At 43.1% G+C, this 23990-nt stretch overlaps 1 protein-coding gene, 1 long non-coding RNA gene and 1 pseudogene across 3 annotated transcripts in view; all 3 read right to left on the bottom strand.

Annotated features, from left to right (window-relative positions):
* The window catches only part of LOC110521295 (tripartite motif-containing protein 16), a 39400-nt gene extending 31489 nt beyond the window's left edge, over nucleotides 1-7911 (bottom strand). Inside the window, exons 1-2 of one of the 2 annotated variants that reach the window (XM_021598759.2) lie at nucleotides 7273-7911; nucleotides 6744-6839 (exon numbers count right to left, since the gene is read on the bottom strand). In XM_021598759.2, coding sequence (XP_021454434.1) covers nucleotides 6744-6839; nucleotides 7273-7854 — 678 coding nt within the window. In that variant the 5' untranslated portion in view covers nucleotides 7855-7911. The remainder of the gene's footprint in view (nucleotides 1-6743; nucleotides 6840-7272) is intronic. The other variant, XM_036969437.1, reaches the window with a different exon arrangement.
* Nucleotides 7912-11330: 3419 nt separating this feature from the next.
* On the bottom strand, nucleotides 11331-13060 carry LOC118945824. The gene is made up of 3 exons (XR_005040984.1): nucleotides 12786-13060; nucleotides 11415-12595; nucleotides 11331-11376 (listed from the first exon to the last, which is right to left on the bottom strand). It is a non-coding gene; the product is annotated as an uncharacterized LOC118945824 (long non-coding RNA).
* Nucleotides 13061-13671: 611 nt separating this feature from the next.
* On the bottom strand, nucleotides 13672-14418 carry LOC118945768 (annotated as a pseudogene).
* Nucleotides 14419-23990: the final 9572 nt, after the last annotated feature.

Below are 23990 nucleotides of genomic sequence, written 5' to 3'. Positions count from 1 at the left end.
TTTTATCACTATTTCTGACTTGTGTAACTCCTCTACTTGGCTGGTAACTGTTTGTAATGATTTGTCTGCTGGGCGCTGTTCTCAGATAATCGCATGGTATGCTTTTGCCGTAAAGCCCTTTTGAAATCTGACACCGCGGTTGGATGAACAAGAAGTTAATCTTTAAGCCGATGTATAACACTTGTATTTTTTAAGAATTTTTATAATGAGTATTTCTGTTTTTGAATTTGGCGCTCTGCAATTTCACTGGATGTTGGCCAGGTGGGACGGTAGCATCCCACACCCCCTAGAGAGATTAAAGGTCCCTGCAGGGTGGCTAAATGAGCAGACCTCAACGGGATCAGTGGGTTGTGGAAGATGTGCTCCTCCTATACCCACGGTCCAGGCACCACACCTCCCTCTCATGTGGGCCTCAGCATCTTCCAGGCCCTCAGTACTGCAGCATAGAAATGAGACCCCTGCTGTATTGAGTCTCTTTGTTCTCATGATGAACAGCTGCTGATCCAGCACCAAATCACCAGCCCTCCTCGACAGAGCACATGTTGGTACCATCTAACCCACCTCCGTACGGTACAGTAGCACCTGCGCTCTCCAGGTCCACCAGGCCTTGTCCACCCTCCTTAACAGGCAGGTACAGCACCGCCTCCCTCAGCCAGTGATGCCCCGATCAGAAAAAATTCACTAACTTGCGCCAGGGGGTTGAGAATGGCCAATTTATGCCATAGGATGATGCCATGTTGTTGATGATCAGCACCCTCCCTCTGTATGACACTTGGGAGAGGATGCCACCTCCACTTTGTCAGCCTCAACGCCACAGCTTGTGACACTCCTTCCCAGTCCTTCCTCACCCACCCCTCTGAGCCCAGTTACACTCCAAGCATCTTGAGCCACTCACAGCCACACTGCCACCCCCCTGGAAGCTGCGGCGGTGCCCTGTCCCTCCATGCCCCACATAACAGAGTCTCACTCTTGCCCCAGTTTACCTAAGCAGACGACGCCCCCTCATACACCCTCAAACTATTCTCCAGGGTCGTAGGTCCTGCTCATCCCTAACCAACACAGACGTCATCAACGTATGCTGACACTGCCATGACTGTCCCCAAACCTATGCCTGGCCCCCACACTCCCTGTAGCCTCCAACTTAGGTCCAGAAAGGGCCTAGAAAGGGCTCAATAACATGAGTGTATAACTGCCGACAGAGGGCATCCCTGGTGAATGCCCCGCCCTACCCAGACTGACCCCACCTTGACCATACATGAAGCCCCAGCATACAACACTTAAAAACAGGCCACAAAATTCTCCCCACAACCAAAACAACACAGTGAACAGATATATATTCATGGTCCACCCTATCAAAGGCTTTCTCCTGATTATGAACAGATTGCCTGTTATTGAGCGTCCTGGTACATGGTACGTTTGGTCCTTGTGTACAATAGAGTCCAGGTGGGACTTGAGTCTGTGTGATGGACATTTGAATGTTTGTGCTCTTATAACAAATTTCTGTGTTCTATTCATGTGCTGTTCTAAAAACCAATTTCTGTGTTCATGCAAGTGGCTGAGTGAACGAATCCTCACTATCAGGAGCTGCAATTTGGCAGTACGCCCAGACCTTGTTTTGAGAACGAAAGATATCTCAGTTTCAAGGTCTCAGCTTAGAGAGAAGAAGTCTTGTGAGGTATTGGTCTTTCACATGTTATGAACCAGTGTTGGTCGGTCACATGAATGAAACAAAACGGTAATGATTAATTAATTATGCTAAATCATGCAAATATAACTTGTCTGTGGTGCATTGAGTTGGTTGGAACCTCTCCAGGGTGCGGAAAAATAAAGGATGTTTAATTTAAGATTGACTTGTGTAAGAATTTTCACAACATCTGTTAGCGAGGACCTTGGCGAAGACCTTAGAGTCCACACAGAGCAATGCCACAGGCCTCCAGTTGTTTAAGTTGCTAAAATTCCCTTTTTTGGGCAGGAGAGTCAAAGCCGCCTGTTTACAGCTTAGCAGCAGTTCACCCACCCCAACGAACTCACGCAACATGGGGTGGTCGGGCTTGTCTGTGAAAGGCCAGGGAAATGTAAATTTGATTTTTTTGCGACAGGCTCCCTCATTTCCCCCACAACAGAAGTTGCATGCCCATCAGATAAATGTAAACAATGGATTTTCCAACCCAAAATAGCTGAGAGCGTCCATCTCTCTCAACATAGAAAATCTAGCTCCTACAAGTGCTCCTTCTGCTTTAATCTGAAAATAAATCCCTTAGGTCCCTACGTAGTTCAGATAGATAATTTTCCTGCCCCACCCTACCCTGCCCCACTCTACCCTGCCCCACCAGCTCAGCCTCCACCACACTTATGAACCGCTCAAGCTCCCCCAGTACTCTGGCTTCTGAAGAGGAAAAATCTGTATACTGCTGACAGAAAACCAGAATCTGGGATTTCCCTACAACTGACCAAGAGACTCAATCGCCCCCTTCTGCTGTCCCCACCTATCGCAAAAGCCTTGGAATCTTGAGAAAAAGTGGTATCTTGTAAGAGCATTACATGTAATTTCTGATAGGACAGCTGCCTGGGCCCTGGTGAAACAGAGAACTGAGCCCTGTACTAGGTGCATACACATATATGAAAGCAAAGACAAGGTAATTGATTTTGGCTCTAACCACTAACACCTATTTTGCTACACCTGCACTAAGATTTGTGCTATGGCTCAGAACCTTTTTTTTAAACAAGGCAAGTCAATAAGAACAAATTCTTATTTTCAAGGACAGCGAATATCGAATGCACAGTGTCTATGGGGTCAAATTGCACTTCCTAAGGCTTCCACTAGATGTCAACAGTCTTTAGAACCTTGTTTGATGCTTCTACTGTGAAGTGGGGATGAATGAGAGGGGGATGATTCAGAGGTCTGCCAGAGAGCCACGTGCTGGCCACGCGCGTTCATGTGAGAGTTAGCTTGAGTTCCATTGCATTTCTGAAGACATAGGAATTCTCCGGTTGGAACATTATTGACGATTTATGTTAAAAACATCCTAAAGATTGATTCTATACATCGTTTGACATGTTTCTACGGACTGTAATGGAGATTTTTGACTTTTCGTCTGCACCTAGTGATCGCGCGTCATTAATTTTGATTACTGGGCTAAAAGCGCGGGGGAAAAGGAGGTATTTGGACATAAATGATGGACATTATCGAACAAAACAAACATTTATTGTGGAACTAGGATTCCTGGGAGTGCATTCTGATGAAGAACGGACCTCTGAGACTATCAAAGTGCAGGTGCATTTATACGGAAACTTGATTACACACAGGTGGATTGTATTTATCATCATTAGTCATTTAGGTCAACATTGGATCATTCAGAGATCCTCACTGAACTTCTGGAGAGAGTTTGCTGCACTGAAAGTAAAGGGGCTGAATAATTTTGCACGCCCAATTTTTCAGTTTTTGATTTGTTAAAAAAGTTTGAAATATCCAATAAATGTCGTTCCACTTCATGATTGTGTCCCACTTGTTGTTGATTCTTCACACAAAAATACAGTTTTATATCTTTATGTTTGAAGCCTGAAATGTGGCAAAAGGTCGCAAAGTTCAAGGGGGCCGAATACTTTCGCAAGGCACTGTATACTGAGATTTTTTTAAATATAAATATGAACTTTATCGAACAAAACATACATGTATTGTGTAACATGAAGTCATATGAGTGTCATCTGATGAAGATCATCAAAGGTTAATGATTAATTTATCTCTATTTCTGCTTTTTGTGACTCCTCTATTTGGCTGGAAAAATGGATGTGTTTTTCTGTGACTTGGCTCTGACCTAACATAATAGTTTGGTTTGCTTTCATCGTAAAGCCTTTTTGATATCGGACACTGTGGTGAGATTAACAAGAAATGTATATTTAAAATGGTGTAAAATACTTGTATGTTTGAGGAATTTTAATTATGGGATTTCTGATGTTTTGAATTTGGCGCCCTGCACTTTCACTGGCTGTTGTCATATCGATCCCGTTAGCGGGATCTCAGCCCAAAGAGGTTTTAAGCACCCCTGACCCATTTTCTTAGCCTATACAACATCCTGAGTGAGAGGACACTAAACACCACATCCTTCATCGCGAGTTGTACTGACCTTAAAAACTTTCCAGGATCAATAAAATAAGACTTTAGTCTCCATCAGGAACCTTTTAAGTTCTCTCACCATATATACTGGGCCCTCCTCCTGACTGGCTGTCAGCTCTGGATCCAATGAGCCACCTGAAAACGAGGCCTCCTCCTCCTCCACTCCCACCTACTCACCCCACCTCTTCCTCCTCCTCCATTGGCACAAAACCTTCCTCCTCCTCCCCTGTCTGCCTCCTTGATTAGTCCCTCCTCTCCAATGGCAGGCAATAAATATTTCCTGGGATGAGCCCACCGGAGTCTCCATTACTACAGCAACCTGCCTCTGCCCATGTTGCCCATGTTGCCCAGCTGCAACCCGCCTCACCTCCACCATCCCACTAGCTCCCGCCACACCGTTTCTCTCCGATGCCTGCGCACCACCACTTGTCCCTGCTCTACTCTCTTCCCCCTGGTACTTCCTCCAGTAGACTGTCCCATAGCAAAGCTAGACCAAGCCTTCGCCCCCTGAGTCCTAGCTCCCGCTGCCAGGTGGTCAGGCTTGTCTGCGGTAGCATTATACCCTAAGTCCACACACTCAAAACACTGAAAAATATGTGCTATCAAACCCTGCGTACCACCCATCCCCCTGCTTAACCTTGAAGTGGACATTTACCTGCTGTTCTGCATTGTTAAGAAACCAATACTTGCTTACGAAAGGAGACAACACGTTTAAGGAATTATGCTTGGCACCCAGCCGAGAGCACACGAAAACCACTTTCAAATTTACCAAAACTAAGCAACTCCTTAAGGATCTGTTTGTCCATAATAAACACTATTCTCCTGAACGCACCTGAAGCCACTACGAACGACAGCGTTTCTTCCCCACTCGGATGACGACATCGCGGCCATCACGCTGCCCAACCTCAAACAAACTACCCCTACTCCCCCCTCAACTCAAAATGATAAACAGTGGAAACCAATAAACAAACGCTCCACCAAGAAAAAAATATTTGAAAAAATCAAAGAAAGAACACAACAACCAAAAGAAAAAAGAATTGCAGCCCTCCTCACGACCCTCACACGACCAACTGCCGCGAGAGAGATAGAATGAGAGAGAGAAACATGCACCATGTCAACACCCTGGGAGGACGGGACACCACCACTCAACACAGCCTGTAACTCAGTGTCGTATGCCCAAATACTTCTCTGCAGCTGCCACCACAACATCTATTTTCTGTGATTTGCTATGAACGCTAAGAAGCCAACCTTACTGAAGCATATATCACTCGTTGTCCTATCCCTCTGTGCTGGCACAGATCTACTACTCACAGGGATCCTCTCAGGATCCCTCACCCTTGACCCATCCTCCTCTACTTTCTTCACTGCCTCAGCATACGACACCTTCTGCACTACTCTGACTCTAGCCACCTAAACCTGCCTCTCTCTCACTGGACACTTCCGATCCCCAGCAACAGTGCACCCCTACACACAACACCGAAACAACACAATTTTCTATCCCATGCCCTCCGGCACACTTCCCACATCTTGGAATCACCCTCCTACAAACTGCTGCAACATGACCATCAACATTGCACCTGAAAAAGGGCAGCGGCTTTGGCACAAAACCTATAAAAAGGATAACTGATGTATCCTGACATGACTTTGTTGGGTAAACACTCAAAAGGACTGACAGTGACTCCTCTGTTTCACCAGGAATCATCAACTTCAATTGCTCCACACTTAACACTACCCTAGAAATCACTCCTTTCAATGGTGCCCTGTTCCTAAGAGCAAAGGAAGCAACAGATCTTGACCCAAGTTGCATGACACAGAACGCCCACTCCCTCTAGCCAGAAGAAACTCAAACAAATATCACAAGTCCACTACAGGTTACCTTCACTGATTCAACTGCACCCAACTCCTTTACCACCCACCCTGAAACCACACATGGATCTGCCAAAAGGTATGGATCCACTTTCTCCAACAATGTAACTCCTACTGCACCAGATTCTTCTTTATCATGTCCATTGATGCTAGGCTCTGGTTCTGAGGTCTTCACCACACCTTCTACCTCACTTAACTCTCCCTCATTCATTTCCATTTCAACTCCAGAACTCAGTCTGGCACACGGCTCACTCTGTTTGCACTTGAATTATAACATTTGAAATGTCTCTATACCTTTAAAACTTTTGTGAGTGTAATGTTTACTGTTAATTTCTGATAGTTTATTTCACTTTTGTTTATTATCTATTTCACTTGATTTGGAATGTAAACATATGTTTCCCATGCCAATAAAGCCCTTTCAATTGAGAAAAATTGCGAGAGAGGGCTCCATGTTCATATATAGGGGACATGAGTCGGTCATGGTTACTCATGGTTATGTGATGAGATAGCCCCGCCTGCGACTTCAAATTCGGTGTTGGCCCACAGCCCAATAGGGAATGTCCTTTTGGTGTAATGTTCAAGATATTGCATTCTCCTGCAGTAGACCCGGGTTCATAAGCAGTCTATTCTCTGAAAGGGGTCAAGACATCCTGTTCCCAACAGTGGGGTAAGTGGGATTGGAGATGGGCCCTTCTCTCTCCCTCTCTCTTTGACTGGAGGAGAGAAGTGAAATGGTATGTCTCCTCTTGTGAACAACACTCACTTTGAGAGATTCCACAGCCTGTTGGAGCTCCTTCAGCTCCTTCTCTCTCTCCTGGAATCTCTGCTGGACCTTCTGCTGACTCATCCCCAGCTGCCTCTGTGGAGAATCACTCTTCAGTGAGCTATCAAACTGTATTAGTCCAGTAGATCAATAGTATAGTAATGTGACATAGGGCCCATAGAGAGGAAGGTCTAAAATATTGATGGTCCCTTTGCAGTGTGATTTTATTATGTTTCTATGTGAATGATCATAGTTTTACTGTATACCTACATGTATCAAGGAGGTTAGACTGAAGTTTGGACTGAAAAAAGGGCATTTAGAATGATAATAGTGTTTGACTTTAGAAAATGGTGATACATTTGGAGAATCTGGGTTAACATATATATATATATTCAAGGTTTGTGTTCATATTTGTTCTGCTGAGGATCAATTTAATTTGAATGATCTCATATTCAAACATCCTTAGTTCCTACTGTATCTTTAATTCTTTGTTTGTCAGACAGTCACCAACAAGTTGTTCTGGTCTTACCTGTTTCTCAGTCCTCTCTGCTGAAGCTGACACTGTATCATGGCCTTTATGTTCATCCATCACACACTGATAACAGATACACTGCTGATCGGTACGACAGAAAACCTCCAGCAGTTTGTCATGATGAGAGCAGATCTTCTCCTGTAGTTGTGCGGTGGCTTTGACCAGCTTGTGCTTCTTCAAAGCACGAGATTCATAGTGAAGTTGGAGGTGAGTCTCACAGTAAGAGGCCAGACACACCAGACAGGACATGAGGGCTTTCTGCTTTCTGGTCCCAGTGCAGAAATCACACGCCACATCTCCAGGTCCAGCATAGCACAGAGCAGGAGGGGGAGCAGCCTGGAGTCCTGTCTTCTTCAGATTCTCCACCACTTCAGCCAGCACAATGTTTCTCTTCAGAACAGGTCTTGGGGTAAAGGTCTGTCTGCACTGGGGACATCTGTAGACACCTTTCAGATCATCCTGATCCCAGCTTTCTTTAATACAGCCCACACAGTAACTGTGTCCACAGGCAGTAGTCACCGGATCTTTCAGTAGATCCAGACAGATGGAGCAACAGAACAGTTCCTGATTCTCTGCCATTTTGGTGCTTTCTCTCGTAGGTTAAACAATGGCAGTAGTCTCAAATATTACTTTCTGTTTCATTGAGCTCTACACCAGAGGAGAGGGAGTGGCTTCCTACTTGACTGTGTACTCTGTATCTACAGGGGGTGTGGTTTCTTTGATAAGGAAGTGTAATAGGGTATTGGGTAGAAGGCAGAGATTATTTGTATTTATGTATTTTAAATATGTATTTTAATTACTTTTGAGTATTTTGTCAGTTGAATTACACTGGGCTCCAATGCATTTTGTATTTTCAAAATACTAAATACTTTACTATACCATGTTTTTTAACAGTTCACATCTTCTGAACCGTTAAATCCCTTTCTCCCTGCAATGGTATCAGAAGTGTGTTAGCACTATGGTGTGATAAGAGTGTTTGTTAAATGAAATAAATATAAAAAATATTGATAAATACTTTGTTGAGGGAAAATGTACTTGATACGATTGTGATGTGTTGTCTCACCTAACTGTCTTAAGATCAATGATCTAAGTCTCTTTGGATAAGAGCGCCTGCTAAATGACTACAACAGAAATGTAAAAATTAACAATTGCAAAGCACTGCTGAATATTATTCTAATGAGCTCTGCCCCGAAACAGGGCCAATAATAATACCCATTGTGCTTTGCAGTTAATTTTGAATGTTACTTTTCACATTTCCATTTCCATTTTAGTCATTTAGCTTATCCATAGTGACTTGCTCAACTAAGGTAGATAACAACATACAGTAAGTAGCACTGTCAACAAGCAAGAACAATAGTTTTGTAACAGTTACTAAGAATGTTGTTGCTGTTCGGGCCGGCTACTTGCAAAAGCATTTTGTAATATAATACAAGACAAATTCCAAGTATTTTTCTAGTTTATTTTGATAAATTGATTTTCATGGTATTTTGTAATTGTGGTGGTAGAATACTCTGTCTGCAGGGTGTTTTCAGAGCATCACCAGGACATTGGAGCCAAAGGACCATTTTTAACAGTAAACGTCCTGGAGTTTTATTGAAAAGAAATGTTTAACAAATCACTTTCAAAATAAAAATAAATAAATACCAAAATACCTCTCTCTCCTCAGAGCATAATCACTGGGCAATCACTTAAAAACTGCACACAGAGACATACAAATGTTATCCACGAGTTCATCTGACTGGGGAAGTAAATCCTGAAGTATCCGTTTAAGTCAAAACTATAAATGAAATGTCTTTGGCCACCATACCAATCAAAACTACATGAAAAGAGTTCCTCACGAGGTCCGTAGTCTTTGAGATAGTGGCTGGGTTGGAGACCCACCAGCTGCATGGTGGCTCACCAAACAGGCATAGAGAGCTGACTGCAGCAAGGTGTACTGCTTAACTAGGATGTGTCCCTAATTGGAGAGTGGCTTTAGGGTAGAGTAGTGTTCCAACAGCAGGCATTCCCTTCAGACATGTTTCAGAAGATAATGTGGAGACACAGATGGACAGTATTTCTGTTATGTCTTTGAAATACATATTTCAATTACTTTTGAGTATTTTGTCATTTGTAGTTTACTGGCCTAAACTGCAATCCTATGGATTTTTTAACCGGATACTTTAAAGACCTGTAATTTGTAAAAATGTTGTTGTAAAATACAAATATGTTTCTATACAATTCTATATATGGGTTTGTAATTTTGGGGCCCCCTGCATTGGCATCAGAAGTTTGAAGGCACTATGGTTTGATAAGAGTGCTAAATTATAAACATGTGAAAAAAGGAACACTTGAAGCACGCTGGGTATTATAATAATGAGCTCCTCACCCACAAGAAGGACAATAATATTACCCATCGTGGTTTGCAACTGTTCATTTTTATATTGATATAATAGTTATTTAGTAGAGACTTAGTGTCATACCAGTGTCTTACCATCAGTGCATTCAACTAAGGTAGATAAACAACCAAATATCACAGTCACGGAAAGTAAAACGTTTTTTTCTTACGTTACTGAGAATGTTGTTGAAGTGAAGGTGTGTACTAGTGAATGTATTGACCTGTATGTATTTATATTTTATCTACATAAATCTCTACAAAAGTATTTTCTATTTTAGTTTGATACATTGGTCTGTAGAGTATCTTGTATTTGCAAAAATATCAATTTTTGTGAATCTTTTGGCCATCTCTGTGTTGATATATACTTAGTGTACAAAACATAATGAACATGACATAGACTGACCAGGTGAATCCAGGTGAAAACTATGATCCCTTAATGATGTCACTTGTTAAATCCACTTCAATCACTGTAGATGAAGGGGAGGAGACAGGTTAACTAATTATTTTTAAGCCTTGAGACAATTGAGACATGGATTGTGTATGTGTGCCATTCAGTGGGTGAATGGGTTAGACAAAATATTTAAGTGCCTTTGAACGGGGTATGGTAGTAGGTGCCAGGCAGGTGCACCGGTTTGTGTCAAGAACTGCAATGCTGCTGGGTCTTTCATGTTCAACAGTTTCCTGTGTATATCAGGAATGTTCCACCACCCAAATTACAACTGTGGGAAGCATTGTAGTCAACATGGGCCAGCATCCCTGTGGAACATTTCTACACCTTGTAGAGTCCATGCCCTGATGAATTGAGGCTGTTCTGAGAGCAACATGGGGGAGTGCATCTCAATATTAGTGAGGTGTTCCTAATGTTTAGTATACTCAATGACTAGCCAATTTGGTAATTGGTGCCAAGATTCATGTGGCGATCACAGGGCCTGCATTTCATTCCAGAAAGTTTCCCCTTGTAAAGGAAACTACCATCAAGGACTCATCAAGTCAATTAGTAAATTAACTTAAGATTCGGCCAGTGGAGAGGTTACAACAAACTCTGCACACTCACTGCAGGTTGGTCAGAAGCTCTACCAGGTTGGTCAGAAGCTCTACCAGGGTGGTCCCTTCAGTCCTAATATATACTGCTACACAAACAAGCTACATAGGCATGCTTCTTAGGGTTGGTTCCTGCTGCTGACTGGCTGTTATCACACAACGCCTCCTATCTTAACTTCCAGAACATAACCTGGGCGTTCGGCCAGTTGGTCTGAGGAGGAGGTCCCGGTCAGTTGGTCTGAGGAGGAGGTCCCGGTCAGTTGGTCTGAGGAGGAGGTCCCAGTCAGTTGGTCTGAGGAGGAGGTCCCAGTCAGTTGGTCTGAGGAGGAGGTCCCAGTCAGTTGGTCTGAGGAGGAGGTCCCAGTCAGTTGGTCTGAGGAGGAGGTCCCAGTCATCTGCACGGACCAAGATAGAGTGAGAGAAGATGTAGTTCACGGATCTCTCTTCAGAACACAACATCTTCCCTCACACCCTCAACCCTTGTTGTTATGTTGTCCTCTCAGGTTCTACTGGCTGGTGAACCTGAAGTCGACGGTAGTGTTTCTGGGTATCACCTACATCCAGCAGTCAGTGGCCAACAACCTGGGATTCCTCATCCTCATTCATGTCTGTGCTGCTGATGCTCATCGCCATACACATGGTCTACAACAACCTCATTAGAGGTCCAAGAAAGGTAACACAACCTCAACCTCACCTTCAGGCCCATGAAAGGTAACACAACCTCAACCTCACCTTCAGGCCCAAGAAAGGTAACACAACCTCAACTTCAGGCCCAAAAAAGGTAACACAACCTCAACTTCACACAGACTATGTTTCACCTTTGTGTTACAGTGTATGTATATACCTAGGTTTAAGTGGTCTATTCTAGTATTGATGTGGTTGTTGTGGTCTATTCTAGTATAGATGTGGTTGTTGTGGTCTATTCTAGTATTGATGTGGTTGTTGTGGTCTATTCTAGTATAGATGTGGTTGTTGTGGTCTATTCTAGTATTGATGTGGTTGTTGTGGTCTATTCTAGTATTGATGTGGTTGTTGTGGTCTATTCTAGTATTGATGTGGTTGTTGTGGTCTATTCTAGTATTGATGTGGTCTAGTCTAGTATTGATGTGGTTGATGTGGTCTATTCTAGTATTGATGTGGTTGTTGTGGTCTATTCTAGTATTGATGTGGTTGTTGTGGTCTATTCCAGTATTGATGTGTTTGTTGTGCAGGCAGTTCCCTGTTGACCACTTTGGGGTGTTCCTGAACTCTCTGAAGAGACACACGTGGAGAACGTCAAGGTCCTGGCAAGGCTCTTCCCCCTGTACGGCTTGCAGATACTGTACCGCGCCTGCATCACTCAGTCAGGTCAATGTAATGGAGAACATCAGGCCTCTTCACTGACATGCTTCACATGAGATATTTACATTTTTCATTTCAGTGGAAAGTACAAGTACCACATTTTTCAGATGTTGTGAGTAAAAAAAAAGGCAAATCTAATGTTCATTTCTGCTCCATAAAGTAGAGTGTGTCACCTCCTGCAACCTGTCCATGGAGAAAACACCCTTCTCCCCCGCCAGAGTCATCAGTAAGCACGCACACACAGGCACGCACACACATGAACAACAAATATCATCCTCATCAATGACTCAGTCAATGTTAATGTCTCTCTCCATGTCTCTCTCCATGTCTCCTCTCCTCTCCTCTCCTCTCCCAGCACTGGGTCATGAGTGCGTCCCTGTCTGTCCTGGTAGCGGGCCTGTCTGTCCTGGTGGAGGGCCTGTCTGAGGTCCACAGGAAGGGCTATCCTCTAACGGAGCAGGCCCTGTCAGGGAAGGTGCTCCAGGTGTCCTCCATGGCCTGCATCCAGCTGGCTCCCCAGTACATCCTACTGAGGCTGGCTGAGGCCCTCGTCACCCCCTCCTGTGAGTGACAGAGAGCCAGCATGTATTTCTGACACACCTATTACTGTTGGTACACAGTCTCTATTCCTTTCAAACTTTTGTGAGTTTATTGTTTACTATTCATGTCTGATTGTTTATTTCACTTTAGTTTATTATCTATTTCACTTGCTTTGGCAATGTAAACATATGTTTCCCATGCCAATAAATACCTTTGAATTAAATGTAATTTAATTGAGAGAAAGTGACAGGAATGTATAGAGGACATGGGTCAGCCGTGGTTACTCAAGGTTATGTGATGAGGTAGTCCGCCTGAGACGTCAAAATCAGTGTCGGCCCTCGGTCCAATAAGGAATGTTCTCTTGGTGTAATGGTCAAGATGTTGGTTTCTCCCTCGGTAGAACTGGGTTCATATCCTGTTGGCTCTCTGAAAGGGGTCCAGACAGCCTGTTCCCAACAGTGGGGTCAGTGGGATTGGATAAGGGCCCCTCTCACTATCTCTGCCTGGAGGAGAGAAGTGAAATGGTGTCTCCTCTGGTCAACAATACTCACCTTGAGAGACTTCACAACCTGTTGGAGCTCCTTCAGCTCCTTCTCTCTCTCCTGGAATCTCTGCTGGACCTTCTGCTGACTCATCCTCAGCTGCCTCTGTGGAGAATCACTCTTCAATGAGCTATCAAGCTTTATTTGTCAGTAGATCAATAGTATAGTGATGTGACATAGGGCCCATAGAGAGGAAGGTCTAAAATATTGATGGTCCCTTTACAATATTATATATTATGTTAATATTAATATGTGATATTATGTTGCTCTGTGAATTATTATAGTTTTTATGGTAGGCATACATGTATCAATGGGTTGAGACTGAACTTTGGACTCATTAAAGGGCATTCAGAATGATAATAGTGTTTGATTTTAGAAAATGGTGATACATTTGGAGAGTCTGGGTTAACATATCTATATAATCAAGGTTTGTGTTGATATTTGTTCTGCCGTGGATCAATTTCATTTGAATGATCTCATATTCAAACAGCCTTAGTTCCTACTGTATCTTTAATTCTTTGTTTATCAGACAGTCACAAACAAGTTGATCTGGTCTTACCGGTTTCTCAGTCCTCTCTGCTCTAGCTGACACTGTATCATGGCCTGATCGGTACGACAGTAAACCTCCAGCAGTTTGTCATGATGAGAGCAGATATTCTCCTGTGGTTGTGCGGTGGCTTTGACCAGCTTGTGCTTCTTGAAAGCAGCGGATTCATTGTGAGTTTGGAGGTGAGTCTCACAGTAAGAGGCCAGACACACCAGACATGACATGAGGGCTTTCTGCTTTCTGGTCCCAGTGCAGATGTCACACGCCACATCTCCAGGTCCAGCATAGCACAGAGCAGGAGGGGGAGCACCCTGGAGTCCTGTCTTTCTCAGTTTCTCCACAACCTCAGCCAACATGTTATTTTTCCTCAGAGCGGGCCTTGGAGTGAAGGTCTGTCTGCACTGAGGACAGCTATAGCCTTTCAGAACATCCTGATCCCAGCAGCCCTCAATACAGCTTCTACAGTAACTGTGTCCACAGGGGATGGTAACTGGTTCCTTCAGTAGATCCAGACAGACAGAACTGGTCTGGGTCCAGCTGAATTCCCTGCTGAGCCATTTGGACGGTTGTTCACTCTCACACAGACAGTTGACAACGAGACTCAGATCAGTTTTGTTTCATCAGAAGAGTTTGTGGGAGGAGGATGGACTTCCTGGTTCTGCCAGATGGGTGTGGTTAGAAGGAGAGAGGGAGGGATTAGAGGGAGAGAGAATTGCGTGGAACTTCAAGAGAGACAAATAGTTTTGTTCCAGGTGATGGCCTCAAGTTGAATATGGAATAAATCAAAAAATGATTTAAAAAAAAAAATGAGTTGTTAGAATAAATGAAGTACAGTACCTTTAGAAAGTATTGACAAAATGTGATTCAAATGGGACTAATTGTCATTGTTTATCAATGATCTACACAAGATATTCTGTAATGTCAAAGTGGAAGAAAAAATCTAACGTTTGTAAAAAATTAAAATACATGAAAAATTTAATATATCTTGATTAGATAAGTATTAAACCCCCTGAGTCTATACATGTTAGAATCACCTTTGGCAGTGATTACAGCTGTGAGTCTGTCTGGCTAAGTGTCTAAGAGCTTTGCTGGATTGTGCAATATTTGCCCATTATTCTTTTCAGAATTCAAGTTCTGTCCATATGGTTATTGATCATTGCTAGACAACCATTTTTCAGGTCATAGATTTTCAAGCACATTTAAGTCAAAACTGTAACTCGGCCAACTCAGGAACATTCACTGCCTTCTTGGTAAACAACTTTAGTGTAGATTTGGCCTTGTGTTAAGGGTTATTGACTTGCTTACAGGTAAATTAATCTCCCAGTGTCTGGTAGAAAGCAGAATGAATCAGGTTTTCCTCTAGGATTTTGCCTGTGCTTAGCTCCATTTCATTAGTTTTTTATCCTGAAAAGCTCCCCAGTCCTTAACGATTACAATCATACCCATAACATGATGCAGCCACCACTTTGCTTGAAAATATGGAGAATGGTACTCAGTAATGTGTTGTATTGGATTTGCACCAAACATAACACTTTGTATTCAGGACATAAAAATAATTGCTTACACACATTTTCTGCAGTATTACTTTAGTGGAAGAGAAAGGGGGATACCTAGTTAGTTGTCCAACTGGATGTATTCAACTCTGTTGTTACAAACAGGATGCATATTTTGTAATATTTGTATTCTGTACAGGCTTCCTTCTTTTCACTCTGTCAATTATGTTAGTATTGTAGAGTAACTACAATGTTGTTGATCCGTCCTCAGTTTTCTCCCATCACAGCCGTTAAACTGTTTAAAAAAATTCTAGAGTTGATATCCGCTCCCCCGCAGAAATCAAATTAGCATAATAAAAACATCCCCATTAGATCCACCATATCCGCTGATGTCACCCTTCCTCGTCTGCAGTGAAAGGTGCAGAGCTACAGCTGTGTTTGTCAGACCATGCTACATCCCGAAAATTGGTCTTCTCACAAAAACGTATGCAGCGTCCGAACGATGTGGCCTTCAAAACCTCCTTGGAAACATGAGACTCTCACGAACACAACAGGGTTCTATGTTTTGCTCTACGACCCCCACAAGCTTCACAGGACTCGTCTGAAGTCATAACCACCAATCTGCCAAATTCTGTCTTCAGTGTCATAACAGTTTAGGCTATACATTAATATAGCCTTCTATGGGAAGGTGAGACCACAGATAGAACAATGAGACAGATATATCACCAGATGTATAAATGTGAAGCATCCGGTTGGCCTGATTTTGAACCCAGTCAGTTATATTGGTGCTGCGATCTCTAAGTATAAGATCAAAGGGGGCTGAAATCTAGCCGAGGTGGTGAACCAAACTCTTTCTATGATTATTGTTTTCTATTTGTATTTTTAAACAAATTCAAAGCTGGCTACATTTAAATCGGATTCATCCTACGGGTCGTATTTTGCCCGCCCCTGATCAAGACCATGCTCAATTAGAAATGGTGGTTTGGTACCTGACTCAAAGATAAGACACTGCTGTGCTCCACAACTAAGGCTGCCTAACCAGCGTAACAGATACATCTCTTTGTATGGCTCTGGGACACGTCTACAGTGCATTCAGAAAGTATTCAGACCCCTTGACTTTTTCCACATTTTGTTACGTTAGAACTTTATCCTAAAATTGATTAAATAGTGTGTTCCCTTCATCAATCTACACACAATACCCCATAATAAGAAAGCAATAACAGGTTTTTAGAAATGTTTGGTAAATTATTTATTTTTTAAAATAGCCAGACACAAAAGAGGCCTTAACCAAGTTGAATACTGCAGGCATGAAACTGAATCTGACAAAAAGCCAGATAGGCAGGAAGGAAGTCAGCTTTCTCGGTTTCACAATCAGCGACGGAATAACTGCGAGTGAAGGATACCTTGAAAAAGTGCCGAAAATGGAGAAGCCACAAACATTGAATGAGATGCAGAAATGTCTAGGTAAACTAGGGTATATTAGAAACCATATACCCGGCTATAGCAGAGTAGCTAAGCAGTGCTATAAGGGCATTACCAGACGAAATGACCAACTAGAGCTGTCACATAAGCAATATGGGAAAGAGCCCAAAATTTGAACAGACAAAATGACTGAATCATGGATAAAGTTAAAAAAGATGGCAGCCCGGACTAATGATCCAAGAAACACCGATCTGCCCCTATGGATATTTGTAAAATTAGAAGGGCAGGACATAGATAGGGACGGGTTCATATGGGTGGCCAATGAAGGATCGGAGAGAACAGTGAAGTGCTGCAGTAAACACTTAAAGGGACCAGTGATGAAATATACGTCTGAAGGAGCCAAGATGGCTCTATTACAAATATATTGGAACAAGATAGTATCACTGACTCAGGGTCAACAAATTATAATAAAAGACCAGGAGCTAAACAGGCTATGGGCAGACAACCACACAAAGAAAATGCTAGGGGTGACAACCACCACCTGGGACAAATGGAGAAATGTAGTAGGAACCAAGGGAGTACTCTTTGTAGCAGACAAAGGTTGGGAACAAGAAGATGAACCTCCTAAAAAAAGGCAAAGGAAGCATAAAACACCAAAAGAAAAACCCAGGGTTATAGTGGTCTTTACGGATGGAAGCGAGAAGTCAGAAAAAAACAGATGGGGCTTTATAGTGAAAAATAAAGCTACAGGAGAGACTCTGACTAAACATAGCCGGACAATAACAGGTATGGCCCAAAAAGCAGAAGTTATGGCAGTATTAGAAGCACTCTTATACTGCATAGGGTCTAACCTGAAAAGGATAGAAATAGTGACCGACAGTTATTACTGTGCGCGAGCTATGACCTCAGATAAAAAGATTTGGCAGAATAACGGGTACAGAGGTGCCAAAAATAAGCCAATTCAATATGAGGGTGAGTGGAGGAAAATTCATGAGTTAATGGATAAAATGGACATAGTGGTAAGTCATTAAAAGGCTCACACTGCCGAGTCAGTAAGTGCAGAAGCAGACTTTAACCAACTAGGCAATAAAGAGGTAGATGAACTAGTTCAAATGGGAAGAATAGTTCTCTACAAACAGTAAAAAGATCAACTTAAGGCACTACATGAAGGCTGGGGCCATTTGGGGTCCAGAATATTCATGAAAAGGCTAAAAGATGAAAGCATATTCTACACTAGAGAGGAAGTTCTAGAGATGTGTAATAAATGCGCTACCTGTCAGGAACAAAAAGTAAGTAATCTAGGCAGGACAGCAGGTCAACACATTAAATGCAATACACCATGGAAGCAGATAGCATTAGATACTATGGGTCCTATGAAGGTGGCCACCTCGTTAGGACATAGGTTTGCTATAGTAGCGGTGTGTATGGCTACAGGATACTCAATAGTGCTCACATCAAGATCATCAAATGCGTTGCCAGTATTGCAGATGCTTAACCTTCTAACCCTTGCTCTAGGTCCATTCCCATTGTTAAGGACTGGCAATGGGACCCAGTATAAGAATAAGAGAGTGGAGGATTGGTGTGCGAGCAGGGAGTCTCGCACATATTCTCCCCTCCTTATACTCCTCAAGCAAATGGTTGCGCGGAGAGAACAATTGGAAAGCTTAAAACAACATTGGGGTTGTGGAAAGCAGGTAGGGACTGGGGACCCAAGTTGACACAGGCCTGTGTGGCGCTAAATCATACTCCCACAGATACAGGACCCAGCCCCAGAGAGTTAATGGGTTTACCCGGGATCAGCACAGTGGTGGAGATAGCTAACACCCAGTCTCCCCCTCTACCTTGTGTGTTAAAACTGTGCCCAGGACACCCTTCAGTCAAGCTAAAACAGAGATATAATATTACGAACTGGAATCTGACCTGGGATCATAATAATACCATAGTGGTGTTGTGGAAATCAGTTACCAGTAACACACTCCAAGGGTATATAGTAAATATAACCAAAGGACCAGTACTAGTTAATCAGACGTGAGAATGGACAATATATGAATTCATATAAAGGCGGCCAATGGAGGGGACAGCTGGGTGATGCAGAGAATATAACGGAGATCAAATTTATCTATGATCAAAGTACGGCCAGTTCACCTTGGGAGACTGTTGAGTGCCACAGTTTAACGACTGCTTTGAACACCCCGGCCTGGCCTCGGAGAAGAGCAAATAGAATAACAACACGTTGGCCTCGGATAAGCGAAAATAGCATGACCACAAGTCACGCATCTGCAAGTGCAGCAATAACAACACCCCGTGAACCAGGCGCAAATAATACTAGCACAACAGTTAGCTGCACCCTAGAGCGAGCTAAAAGGGAAGTGGCATCCCCGACCACACTGGCACGTAACAAAACAGAAACTAACCTAACACAGACAGAAGGCCTAAAACAGAGTATGGATCAAGAAGGCCTAGACATACTATGCCTGAAAGGGAATAGCTCCAGGTACCGAGTAAGGCGCAGCACGCAGAAGCGAATTACAGGACCAGGCCCTGAAGCTAAATGGTTGAATGATATAGTGTTATACCTACACACTGGTAATTCCTCCTCATGGGATAATATAATACTGGGAGGAAGCAAGGGTATTATTTTACCATATGCAAAAAATAGGACCTATAGATATCCGGGATTTACTAGTGGTCCATTAGATAGATTCCACATGATGGAATATGGAGTGTGGGGACATGACATTCCCCACTCCGCCAGGCCAGGAGAAAAACCGATAAAGTATTCCACCTCAGGATGGGTATGCCTTACGACACAGAATAATACAAACCCCGGGTTGGCCTGTCCCAGGTCAACCCCATGGACAACACTAGACCTTAGGAGTTTGAAAGAAAATGATCAACAAAGCCTTGAGATGGCCCAAAGAATGTGTGCTAAAGCCCCATTATGGAACTGGGGACAAGAACCAAATAGCCTGTTCTATAGGAAAAGAGGGAAGACCGCCCAACAGTATTATGACCAATGGGTTAGACCCCCCGCGAATAAAACTGAGGCCTGGACACGATACCATTGCATCTCAGCCCACGGCATATTGAAAGAATCAGGAATCCCCCACTTCCATAGATGGTCAGGGGGACATTATCCTTCACCTGGAATGCTGGGGGTAGCTCCGGCCTTCTCAGGCAGGGATGAGGAAGCAAACCAAAAGTTGGTAGACATGGTAAACGCACGGGGTGCGTGCCACTCCAGAATATTGGCTGGAGGAGGTATTTTAAAACATATAAGAGCACAGGACAGCATCAATTTGGATATAGTTTCCCCCCGATAGGAAGATTGAATACTGATACCCATATATGGATGCAGGGATTAATGCTACAAAAATGGAATACCACCATGGGTAAAATGATTAGGAAGGCATTAATAATGAACTAAACGGTCATTAGAAACTTTGAAGCCAGCACTAGTATGAAGAGTACCACAGTGTCCAAAACATTTGACCCATTAGCAATGGGATGGGATAAACGCCCGTTAGACCCCACTCCGTTAACCGGAGGATACGTACAATTAGCATGCTATGGAGGCATTACATTCCATGTAAACCAAGGGGATTTGCTGGCACTAGGGATCAGACCCTTAGAACAGATCCCTCTCTAGCGGATTGGGCTAGATATACCCTTGAACCCATGACCGCCCGGTGGCTGATGGGAGGGTACAAGGAATGGGCCATAAAACTAATGTGGCCACAACAGGACGAACCATGGGGAGACCTATGGGGAAAAGGGTCAGACTGGGATAAGAATATGACCCTAACTTGGAATATGTCCACGTGTAAACAGTTATTTGACAATGGTACGGCATCAGGCGGGTGCAGTATAATTAAACGAAACTTGGAACTGTTAAAAACTATGGGGCAGGAAAACTACTGTAACAAATTGAAGAGAAGGTTCTGGGATGAAAGAGCAGATGGCATAACGTGGTATCGAGATGAGGACACCACTATGAGTAATGCTTTAGGAGTCAACTGGTTAACTAGAGCATGAGGGGGTTTTACCACAGGGATGGCTAAAATGGCAAATTATATAATAGTGGAACTGGTAAATAAGGTGGTCACAGCCATAAATGACAAATGGGAGGAAGTCACTTCATGGTGGCAAGAAATAAAAGAAAGATTCTGGCTAGGACTAAGTATTACAGTAGGGATCTTGATATTCATAGCGTTCATGATTACCCTATTACCCTAAAAAGAATGAGACTCCCAGTAGATGCAGTACTGAGGAAAGTGTGCCTATTCCTGTTTAAAATAATAAAAATAACCCTTAGACTACTGAGAGAGTTATTAAAGTTAATGCTAAAACTCTTGTGGAAGATATGCAAAGGATTAATAATATGGACTATGGTATACGAGAGAGTACGTCTAAAGTCTCCTGGCCGACTAGAGCAACGGGAAACAGATGGAACACGGGTAGACCTGCTAGAGGTCACGAATTTGTGACCCGCCGAGGTGTCAACCGCGAGCATGCACTGCCCTAGTAAAGGAAGTAGGCAATGCATGACAAGGGGAGAAGACACTGGCTGAAGGTGAATAAAGGGTAGCTGTTTCTGCACAATAAGGCACAAACGACTTAAGCAGCCTGATTACAACACATTGAAGAAAAGCTTCTAAACCATAGACATTACCAAAAACCTTCTAAGAAAATGGCATCCAACTCCTCCAACCAATCCGACTTTGAGGACACGGACCTGACTCAAAACGACCCTCAGGAGAAGGTAGCTATAACATTGTGTCAACTACTACAGATTATGATTTGGGGAATGTTAGGTTGGAAAAATAGGCAGGGTCAGGGGGTTATAACGTTGTTAGCAATAACACTTACCACCCTAGTGGCAGTGATTAGGTTTGGTTTATCCAAAGGACGGATAGTAATGTTGTCTATGGTACCTGTGGTGGTAATACAACAAGGGGCACCGGTACTGGGGAAACATTATGGGTTAATACAATTTGGAGAAACTATGGCAACAGTCTTCGGGGCAATAGGCCAGATAGGAGGCTTTAAAGTAAAAGTGACAGATACCACAGGACTATGTGAACAATTGAAGGGATTTGCATACGCTGGTAATGGAAGGGCTAATATTGATAATAATAGTAATGCAGTTGTGGAAAGAACTGAAAAAAACTGAAAAATAACAGAAGCCAAATTCGGAGGGAGGTATTAGGAAAAGCACTACCCATAGTAATATGGGCAGTTATAGCCATGGTCCATAATGCCGTACACCATTTTCACGGAAAATAGAATGAACTAAGGCAATTATGGGTTTTGTGCTTACCAATTTTTTCTCCCCATCATATTCCTAGGAAAACCCCGGGAAGTGCAACGGGGTAAGACCTGGATATTATTTAAAACAAGATGGGGAGAGGGAGGAAAGGGTGGGCAAAAAAGGTAGGATAGTTAGAGTAGAACAAAGGTAATGGTAAAAAGAGGGATGGCTTGGGAAATGACCCAGGACAGAGAAGAGGCAAAGTTGAGGGTTGTGTATAATGGTAAAGAAATAGAATGGGGCAGGCAAACAGGAAGGATAGAGTTACCAGGGCTAAACAATGAAATATATTACACAGGATGGAGCCAGGACCGTGGGAGGATGGAATCATCGGTGCGAGCGTTGTTTTAGCATAACCAAAGGAAAAATAATTAGAGATACAAGATCTGGGAATAGCCTTATTACATATTTTTGTAAAGCTTGCTTTTGTGGTGCAACATGTAATAAGTTAGGGTACTGTAAATATACGGAAGATGACACAGAGGACTGGCCCAAAGATGGGTCATATGCAAACAGTACTCAGTACTGAGTGATGGTCAGTACCTCAAGAGTAGGTATTGGTTGAAGATGGAAAATGGGCAGGAGGTTAGCTATGGCATGGTACAGAGGATAGATGTGCTAATGTTAGGGGTACGCTATAAAGGGGAGATAATGAGGCGAGGAACTAAGAGAAAGGAGTGTTCAGATACTGGAGAGGGTGTGACAAGAGATGAAAATAAGTCTGAGTCTCCGAAAAACAGGGGTCTAACCACCTCTTGATCACACAGACAAAGCGGGCGTTCGCATTTTAGACACCAGGAACCAGAGGTGATTAGCAATTCAAGGAAAAACAGCCAAGTACCAGTTACAATATATTGAGTCCATACACAGAGTTGGAAGTGTATAGAGATATTGGAATTGGGAATCTAGCGTCATAGCTGTGAGAATACCAATTATAGGAAAGTGACCAAGGGGCTGAGCATTTAAGGTAATTGAACTATTTTTGCTATTTAGTCAATATTGTTAGAAGTGTTAACGCATTTAAAGTTTTGCAATATTATCTGGCATAGCTTAAAGCATTAAGGATTGATTGAGCATTATATTTAGAAACTGTATAACCATTGAATTGTAATAATGTGTATTAGACAAAAAACAGAGAGACTTAATAAAAGCTTGAAACTTTGACAACTAGAACAGATTAACGATCTGGAGAGCAAACGCCTTTGACACTCTCACTGAACAGAAAGTAACCCTGGTTATAGGTTAAAGTGATTGCACTAAAGAATATTTCATTGTGTGGACAATAATATATTTTTAAGAGAGTCAAAACATATAACAATTCTAGTTTCCAAGTAACTACTAGCTGACGAGCATAATAACTAATAGGAGAAGTTGTTAGGTATTGATATATACAGAGGTAAAGAAACTTGAAAGTAAGGACATATAGGAGGAATCCATAACACTTAGAATATTTAAATAGGAGTATATCTATCCAAGGCCTCATACTAGACCGGAAAATAAGGGAGTGACAACGTGAACGAAGGAACAAACCCAATTCACGCGAAGGGCCATTACGAATAAATAGGAGGGTTGGTAGGGCCGCACGGCTAGGCCCTTGTTACACCAAGGTAACTAAAATCCTAAAGTACTCTGCCCAGCCAGAGGACGGGGTAGAGGCTTTTGCTGCAGGTATTGGGCAAAAGTCAGCACCATGACAATAGTTTTTTGGTGATGTGGACACCAAGGAACTTGAAGCTCTCAACCTGCTCCACTACAGCCCTGTCGATGAGAATGGGGGCATGCTCGGTCCTCCTTTTCCTGTAGTCCACAATCATCTCCTTTGTCCTGATCACGTTGAGGAAGAGGTTGTTGTCCTGGCACCACACGGCCAGGTCTCTGACCTCCTATAGCCTGTCTCATCGTTGTCATTGTTCAGGCATACCACTGTTGTGTCATCTGCAAACTTACTGATGCTGTTGGAGTCATGCCTGGCCATGCAGTCATGAGTGAACAGGGAGTACAGGAGGGGACTGAGCCTGCACCCCTGAGGGGTCCCTGTGTTGAGGATCAGCATGGCGGATGTGTTGTTACCTACCCTTACCACCTGGGGTCAGCCCGTCAG

This window comes from Oncorhynchus mykiss, chromosome 30, assembly GCF_013265735.2.
Source record: "Oncorhynchus mykiss isolate Arlee chromosome 30, USDA_OmykA_1.1, whole genome shotgun sequence".
Lineage (NCBI taxonomy): Eukaryota > Metazoa > Chordata > Actinopteri > Salmoniformes > Salmonidae > Oncorhynchus > Oncorhynchus mykiss.
This window is presented reverse-complemented; position numbering and strand designations above follow the sequence as displayed.